General features: G+C 60.7%; 2 protein-coding genes across 3 annotated transcripts in view; one reads left to right on the top strand and one right to left on the bottom strand.

The window, feature by feature from the left end:
* Positions 1-530, top strand: part of PCGF1 (polycomb group ring finger 1) — an 11,751-nt gene extending 11,221 nt beyond the window's left edge. Inside the window, exons 8-9 of the mRNA XM_075066226.1 lie at positions 32-112; positions 365-530. Of these exons, the coding sequence (XP_074922327.1) occupies positions 32-112; positions 365-412 (129 nt within the window). The 3' untranslated portion in view covers positions 413-530. The remainder of the gene's footprint in view (positions 1-31; positions 113-364) is intronic.
* TTC31 (tetratricopeptide repeat domain 31) overlaps positions 1-8,916 on the bottom strand; it is a 238,861-nt gene that overhangs the window by 27,326 nt on the left and 202,619 nt on the right. The gene's annotated exons all lie outside the window — the stretch shown is intronic.

Here is an 8,916-nt window from a genome sequence, read left to right as displayed (position 1 = left end):
GGCACTTGGTGATGCAGCGTCCCCGTTGCAGGTGCAGATCCTGTACGGCAGCGAGGTGCTCCCGGATCACATGACCATGAAGCAGCTGTGGCTGTCCCGCTGGTTCGGCAGGGTGGGTGCGGGGCCGTGGGCAGGGCCGCGGGTGCTTGGACCACAGCCGGTGCCCGTCCCGGCCTGACGCTGCCCGTTTCTCCCGCCCCCCCTGAGGCAGCTGCTTCCCAGGGCTGGGCACTTCTCCCTCACTGGGGGGCGCTGGAGAGTGGGGGGGGCTATGCTGGCAGGCAGCGGGGGATGGTGGGGGCTCGGGGGGCTATGAGGGTTCCACTGCCCCTCCCCCTCTCACAGCCCCTCTCTTGCCTTGCAGCCTGCGCCCCTGCTCCTGCATTACAGCGTGAAGGAGAAGAGGAGGTAGGGGATGAGCAGAGGGGGCTGCCAGGCCCGGTGACCCCTGCAGCTCCCCCCTGACCGTAACTTAAACCCTCCTGCCCCAGCCGAGTCTATTTTTTGAATAAAACCGTTGAAAATCCCTGGCCGGTCGGTCAGCCCGTGTGTTGCACCAGCAGGAGGGGGGCAGGGGAGCGCCAAGCAGTGCCCACAGGAGGGAACAAACAGCCCCCCCGCGGCAGTCCCCAGCCCCCCTTCCCATGCAGGCGTGTCGGGGTGGGCCCTGGGGGGAGGGAGCCGCGTGGAGACCTTTACCCAGCGCCAGTTGCTGTGCTGCGCTCGCTAGATTAATCACCGTCACCGCCCCCCAAGGAGTGAGGGGGAAATCATGGGCGTGGGGCCGCAGATAACGGGCCGTGATAGTCATGGACCCTGTGATTCCTGGGGGGGGCCCCAGGCGAATTCACCACACTCGACCACTTCGCCATGATTGTGGGCACAGAACCGCACCCGCCGGGGGCGTCCCCTGAATTCCTCTGGCTGGGGGGCACGTGCAGGGGGACTGGTTGTTCCTGCCCGCGGGTGGGGAAGGGCAGAGCGGGGGCCCTTGCTGCTGGGCTCCCGCCCCGAGAGGCGTGTTGAGCTGCACTCAGCCGGCCACTAGGCTGCAAACACGACCCGGGCGGCTGCTGTCTCCTAACTCAGGGCAGCTGTTGGATGTGGCCCTGGCCCTGCGCCCGGCCCTGAGGAGCAGAATGGACTCCTGCCAGCTGGCTTGGCAGCCCTGGCCCCATAGTGGGGGGGGCAGCCCTAGACAGGCAGGGAGCCTGGCCCCATCTCCCCCAAGCAGTGACTAGGGATTCCCAGGTACCCAGGCTTTGTTCAGAAGTGTCCTGGGGCCTCCTGCGTGGCCGGCCAGCCCCCCGCGTCCCCGCCCAGAGTGGCCGCATGGCAGGGGGCCGCCGATGCCCCCTCGTGCCCCAGGCTGGGGCTTGCCCTGGGGCGTTGGCTTGGGCCCTGCCTCTCTGGTTTCTGGTTTCTCCCTGGGGCAGCCCTGGTCCCAGAACCGAGGTGGGTGCTGGGCCTTGTCCCCCCAGCTCAGTCACAGGCTGCAGCCTGGGCCCGGCTCCCGGGGGGACAGCTGCAGCAGGGCCTGGCCCTGACGCCCGCATGGGATCCCGGCCCCACAGCCATGCAATTGTCCCCAAGGAGCCCCCCCCCCACCCCTTTCGAGGGCTGTGGCCCTGGACTCCCTGATGCAGGGACCGGTCGGGCTGCGCCCACGGCCCGGGGGTTCCTTGGGAGAACAGGGGGGAACTTCCCTGCCCGCCCCCCGGACAAGACCCGCAGCTGAGTCAGGGAAATCGGATAACGGGGGGATGAGAACTCAGCGCTTCCCCCAGCCTGGCCCCTCCCACTCTGCCAGCGCCCCTCACTCCCGACCCACAGCCCCTGCTAGCCCAGCCCTGGGCTCCCCACCCCCCAGCTCTGCCAGTGCCCCTCACTCCCGACCCACAGCCCCTGCTAGCCCAGCCCTGGGCTCCACCAGCTCTCCCGCTGCCCCTCCTTCCTGACCTGCAGCCCCCTGCTAGCCTAGCCTGCCCCCCAGGTCTGCCAGCGCACCTCACTCCTGACCTGCAGCCCTTACAGCCCAGCCAGTGCCCCTCACTCCTGACCCGCAGCCCCTGTTAGCCCAGCCCTGCCGACCTCCAGCCCTGCTATGCTGTTTGCCAGCCGAGCAGCTCTCTGCCCTGTCTGGTTTTGGGGGCCACTGGCTGATCAGCACGGAGCCGGGTGGGAGGGGGCTGCCTGCGGCTCTGTGATTTATGCTGCGCAGCCTGGCAATTAGCAGCGCATCCCCGTGGCCGATCCTTAACCCCTGAGCTCTGTGCCGCTGGGCTGACCCTGCGCCCGGGAGCCCCTGGGGGGGATCCGGTTACCCTGGCCCGACCCTGCCCTTCCCACACGGGCCCAGCCCAGCTGTCGGTCATCGCTCATGCTGGCGGGGGCCCCCCCAGCGCTCGCCCGCTGCTAAGTACCTGGTGAAATGCAGAGTAGAGGGCACAGGGCAAAGCCAGCTGGGACCGCATGGCCTGGCCTGTGGCATGTGGGGTGGCCGGGCTGCGGAGTCCCAGCCCCCTGAACACAGGGATCCCCACCCAGCCCCCCACCGAACACAGAGACTCCCAGCCTCTGAACATGGGGACTTTGAGTCCCTCAAATGCAGGTACTCCGCATCCAGCCTCCCCCCAACATCTCCTCCGAACAAGGGGACTTCCAGCCCAGCCTCCCCCCAGTTTCTGAACACAGAGACTCCCAGCCCTCGAACACGGGGATCCCTTGCCAAGTACCCCCCCAGCAAAGGGGGGACTCCCAGCCCCTCTGAACAAAGAGACTTCCCATCCAACCCCCCTGCCCAGCCCTTCGAAACACAGGAACTCCGAGGCCAGCCCCCCCGAAGATGGGGACTCTGCTCCCCCGAATGCAAAGTCCCCACCCCCCAAACGTGAGGACCCTATGCCCAGTCCCCTGAACACAGGGACTCTCCATCCCCTACTGAAATGGGGACTCCCTGCCCAGGGCCCCCCGTCACAGAGATACCCCGAGCCCCCCGCCCGTTTCCCTCAGGAAGGTGCCGACCGGCGCTGCTGCAGCGCGTCTCCCCAGAGTCAAACGCCGCGGGACCAAACAGCCCCTTGCCCCATCAGCCAGGCTGGGGGCATGGCAGGGCCCGGGCCGTGAGGGGCTCCGGGAGGCACTGGCAGGCCTGGAGCCGTGGCGAGGGGCCCTTTGCTGTGTCTGTCACCACGGGCTCTGGCTCCTGCAGCCCCGGCCTGTCAGCTGCGGGTGAGGGGCTCCGGCATTACACAGAGCAGAGCAGGAAGCTGGAGCTGGCTGATCCCTGAGCGCATCCTGCGCCCCCCGTGCCCCACTTATCAGCCCAGCTGAGCCAGCACAAGGAGGCTAATTCAAACCAACTGGTAAATGAGTGGCCTGCCTGCGCCGGGAACGGGGGCGCGACTGGCAGGGGGGCTCCCTGGGCCCAGTGCCCCCCGCTGGGGCTCTGCCTTTGGGGGCAGGGCCGCCGAAGGGGAGAGGCTGACCCGGGTTTGGGGTGGGGGCTGCTCGACTGGGAGCTACGGTTTTTTCCAGTGGCCAGCCGGGGGATTCACCCGCTCCCTGGGCTGGGGGCCTGGGGCCAAGCAGACCTCGGGGGTGGGGAGCTTGGCAGGGCGCTTGCTGCGGGGGGGGGGGGGGGAGGCGTGTGCCTAGCAGGCAGGTTGCCCCCACCCCAAGCACCAGGCCTGGGCGGGGGGATGTCCAGCTCAGGGCTGAGCCCTCCCCCACTCCAGACTCAGGCCCGGTGCCCTCCACCACGGCTGTCCCGCCCCGAGGTGTGTCACTCAGCCGGAGACCCTCACCCAGGACCCGTGTCTGCCACGTCCCCAGCTGAGTCTGCCCCCGCCCGGCCTGCGGGCTTGCACCATTTTGCCCTTTCACCTCCACTGCTCCGACCCGCCAGCACCGGGTGGCCCCTGCACCTGCCAAGCGCCGAGCGTTAACTCACAAGCCCTGCGCTGTCTGCCTGGCTCCAGGCCAGCTTTGTAACCAGGACAGGGTCTATGTGTGGCCTGAGGGGCTTGGTCCCGTCTCTCCGCCAGGTGCCAGGGGGCTGTACAAAACACTCTGGTCCTGCCACAAGAGCTCCTCAAGCAATCCCAGGAGAGTCACCAGATGGGACCATCCAGAGAAGACAAGAAAGACAAGGTGTACAGCCCCCCAGGATCGCCCCCCTGGAGCTTTTGGGCAGTCCCTGGGAGGCCCCGTACGTACCAAGTTGTCACGGAGTCCCCGGGCGATGCTCTGGAACTGCTCCCCACCAAGCCAGGCAGGATCTTTGGGAGCCTCTCTCCCTGGACAGACTTGTCAGGGCAGGAACTCACCACAGTTCATCTTCTGGGTCTCTCCTTGGAGCATTCAGCATCCTCTGCCCCCCGTGCACTTCCCACAGCGGGTTCCGCCCCGGCGGAGTCCTGGGAAGCCCATGAGGGTCCTCAACCCCACTTCGCAGTCAGTACTGTACTTCAGCCAGCCAGTAACACAAGAGAATTTATTCAATGACAGGACAACAGGGTGTAAAACAGAGCTTGTAGGTAGAGAACTGGACCCGTTGGCCGGTCCATCTGGGGGCGTGAGCCAGACCCCAGTCTCACTTCACCCTCGTCTCCAGCCAGCTCCAGCCCAACAATTCCCCTCCAGCCCTCTCTCTCTTGCTCGCCCCTTTCCCGGGCCAAGGTTCACCTGATCCTTTGTCTCCAACAACTTCACGCTGGCACCTTTGCAGAGGGGGGGTCCAGCCTCGTAGTGCCTAGGAGACAGATAGTGCCCAGGCATTTAGTGCACTGGCCCTGTTGCTGCATGAAAACAATCCAGCTCCCCTTATCCCACCACATAGTATTAAGAACTGCATAGGGGACACTTGAGACACCACACCGTCATTCAGAAGAAAACGGATTCCTACAACCCATCCTGGACAATTGATCCACCACTTTCACAGTTCTTGGTGCCAGGCCACTCCTCGCCCACGACCAACCTGCCAACCTGAACGTATCTCACTCAGTTAACTGCTCACCAATACCATAGTCACTCTAGCTCAGGACCAATCCATCAACAAACTCGATGGCAACTCTGCCACATATCTACACCACGACACATCACGGACCTACACAGATCAGCCACACCATCACCGGCTTTCGTCCACCTGTAATATACGCCATCATATGCCGCAATGCCCCTCTGCTATGTACACTCGGCCAACGGACAGTCTCTACTGGAAAAGGAATAATGGACACAATCAGATATTAGGAATTGCAATATACAACAACCTGTGGAGACGCACTTCAGCACCTCTCCTGGCCACCTATAGCAGAACCCTAAGGTGGCCATCCTGCAGCAAAAAACTTAGGATCCAACTTCAAAGAGAAACTGCTGAGCTTCCAGTTCTAACTGCAAATTTGACACCTCAGCTCTGGACTAACCAAGAACTGTGGAAATGGCTTGCCAACTACAGAACCAGTTTCTCCTTCCTTGTTCACACTCAACTGCTTAAGAACAGGGGCCTCATCTCCTGATTGAACTAACTGTCAATTATCTCATTAGCTTGCTTGCATATGTAATCCTGCCCCTGGAAATTTCACTACTTGCTTCTGCGAAGTGGGTATTCCACCCACGAAAGCTCATTGCTCCCAAATACGTCTGTTATCTATAAGGTGCCTGTGACGAAGTGGGGGTTTTCTTGGGGTTTCTGTCTTTCCAGGTTTTGCATGCAACAGGGGGTGGGACTTGCAATGTACCTGGGTGTTACTTGGTTTAACAAGGTGAGGGGAGAGGGAGTTTGTTGTTCAAGGAACCCGGAGAGGGACTCGGGACCCAGCCAGGAGCAACAACCGTTCTGGCGAGTGGCGGAGGCACATGGCTGCAGATAGAGAGACCCCTGGTGACCTGACCGCCGGTCCAGCCAGAGAGGAGAACTGTCGAGGAATAGGGACTCAGCCTCTGTTTACCAACCCTGTTTACCTGGAGAGAAGACAATGGACTGAGCGGGGCTTGAGGCCGGGGATATCAGCAGGGCACGTGGAAGCAGGGGCCGGGCTTGGCAAGAGGGAAGCTAGCAGAGCCCACCTGGATGCAGGGGAGACCTGGGATGTGCTGTTATTGTGAGAGGCCAGGCCTGAGGCCAGAGAGTTTCTGTGTTCTTGGTTCAACTCTCATAAACCCCTTCCTGTTTTACGCTGGCTGAATATCACTCTGGTCGAGAACAGGGTTGTAATTTCAAAGCCCTTGGGTGGTGAAGAGGCCCAGGGGGCCAGAGTGGTGGACTCCCCAGGAGGGGGCCCACGGCAGAGACAGACGTGCTAAGGCTCAAGAGGTGCTGGCGCTCCAGGAGTGGAGGGGCCTGACCCTGAGAAGAGAGTGGACCCCGAGAAGGGCTGTCTCACTGAAGGGGCACCCCACGGACCCGCACAGGGCCAAGTGTGGGCACATCTGTGGATCCGTGAACAGCTGCACCGGATTTTTTGCTGCTTTTACCAGTCCAGCTAACGGCTCCCTGCGAATACCAGAGAAACATAAAAGAACATTCCCAATTCACACATCTCTCTCCCTTCAATACGCCCCACTGAGCCAAGGTCACTCCAAGCCAGTGACCTGGGGAAGTTCCGAACCACCACTGTTCCCCATGATGCCCACATCTCTCCCATTCTTGGTGTGAGTTACACCGGACAGTCAGTTTCGTGTCCTCCTTAGGCTCGGGATGGTTGCTGGCACTTGCAGGATGCAGGTGGGGGTTAGCCTGTACGTGTGGACCTCGAGCTCGCCGCGGCTGCAGTAATACTCGACCTCCCTTTGCTAACACTCTCTCCTGTACCCTGGGTGGGTCTACCAGAACCTGGACGGGGTCTTCTCCCCAGACCACACCTAGGCTGTATTGGCATTGCGTGCACTCGGCATCAAGCATGCTCGCCTCCCGTTTCCGAGTCGAGGGTTATTTAGACATTTGTCTCCTGTTCCGTTCGCTTGTGCAGCTACAGAGTCTCGCTTCGACTATGGCTCGTCGTCTGTCATCAGTAGAGACCGCCCCGCGCCCCATCTGCCTCGGGGCCCTACCTAAGCTTGGGCCCATCTGCTGGCTGGCAGGCCGCTCGGGCTATCTCCACCCTACGGTGCGTGCTGTCTCGCGTCGCCGCCGGGATACCTGCCGCCTAGCCTCACCCCACACGAGTCTGGCCGCCCGTATCCCACCAACTGCATACTGCTGGTTGTAATCCCTCCCGACCGTCTTCTGAGCGCTGAGAAAAAGGGTGTAGATAACCTACAACACCCCTTCTCGTCGAAATATGCGGTCCGCCCTATTAGGGCCCAATTCAGTTCCACCCAGCGCCGCTTTGTGTATTTACGCTACCCCAAACTTCTACCCACTTTCCAGCCTTACCGTCATAACCATACCTATGGGTCCCTGACTCCATGCCTAACCCATACCCTTTCGCTTTGAGGGCGCCACGTCCCAGCCCCCTCTTCCCCTGGGACACGTGTTTCCTCCCAAGTTCTGCCATTTTTTTATAAATTTTCTTTTAAAAAGAGACCGGGCACATGTTTCAGTGTCTGCAGGGTCCAGTTCTCCTATGCCACCTTGCTCAGCCGTCTATTAGAAAACAAATCTTCTGCCCCAGGCCTAGCATCGGGGGCGCGAGAGGCATCGGACCACTGTGTAGTTGTTTGACAATGTTCATTGGCTTTTAGCAGGACTTTTTCTTGTTTTTGCCGGACACAGGCCCCCACCAAACCGGTTCGTTCCTTCTCCTGTCTCCTTGGAAAACCGCCCCGACGTCTTGATTCACGGAGTTGGAGCCGCGGATTTGGCTTGGGCTGTTAAACGCAGGCCTGGACTGCCCTCTAAGCAGCGCGTCTTGGTTCCTTGACCTCTGCACCCTCTCCTTCGGCTGGCTTTTCCCCCAGTGAAGTTCTGAACTTGGGGAAAACTTGGTGGGGAGATCTGGCTCCCAGCCTCAGGACTAAGAGAATATCCCCCCAGGGGTGAGTTCTCCCTTTCCCCCTTCCATTCCATCCAATTTCCTCCCCTTTCTGCCCAGGGCTACCTTAGTGCTCTCTCCTCCCCGTTTCTGTTCCTCTTGTTTTCACCCTCCTCCCATCAGCAGCCACTAGACGGGAGAACTCCTGTGATCCTGGGGCCCACCAGCTGCCGCCTCCCTGCATCTCCCCCCTGTTCTCTTCGCTCCTGGGGAGCCCTTCCTGTACAAGGCGTCCCTTTCACTTCTCCCGCAGGACTCTGGTCCGTGCGCCTTACCCAGGCAGAGGTTGCCGTTATTCTGCTATGTATGGCGAGCGCTAGGTGCATGCTAGCAACTTAGTTTTTTGATTCGGTTTGTTGGCTTACCCCCCATGTTGCGACGCCTTCTGACCGAAGATCACGTGGTGGGGTCAGGGAAGGATCTCTCTCTAGCAGCTCAGGTCTGAGATTTCAGTAGCTGGCCATTGGGCCATAGGGAGTGGGACAAAGAAACCATGTGCTCCCTTCGCCTGGCTGGGCCTGGGGTCACAGCCCCTGAGACTCCTGCGGTAGCTCTCTGTCATAGTGATATGGGTTGATGGTAAGGGTTAATGTTTCTTTTACCTGTAAAGAAGGGGGTGAGTGAACACGGGAACCCACCACCTGACCCAGGGTCCATGCTATGCATCTGAAAGACCAGCTCAATTATATAATTCATTGAAGAATCACTACTTTACCAAGTCGGTCCGCAGCTATATTCCCCCTATTGTGACCGATCCTTTGTGCTCCTACTTTTGCTCGACTAATCATAGTTAAAGTCTATGGCCATGCTCCGTCTTGTGGGAATTGCGGGTGTGCCAGAACTATCTGACTTTCTCTTTAGATATGTACATCACTTCACTTTAATGGAGTGTGAAGAAACTCATTGCTATCTTTTGTCATCTATCCCGATTCGTAACGTGATC

This window comes from Chelonoidis abingdonii, chromosome 5, assembly GCF_003597395.2.
Source record: "Chelonoidis abingdonii isolate Lonesome George chromosome 5, CheloAbing_2.0, whole genome shotgun sequence".
Classification (NCBI taxonomy): domain Eukaryota; kingdom Metazoa; phylum Chordata; order Testudines; family Testudinidae; genus Chelonoidis; species Chelonoidis abingdonii.
This window is presented reverse-complemented; position numbering and strand designations above follow the sequence as displayed.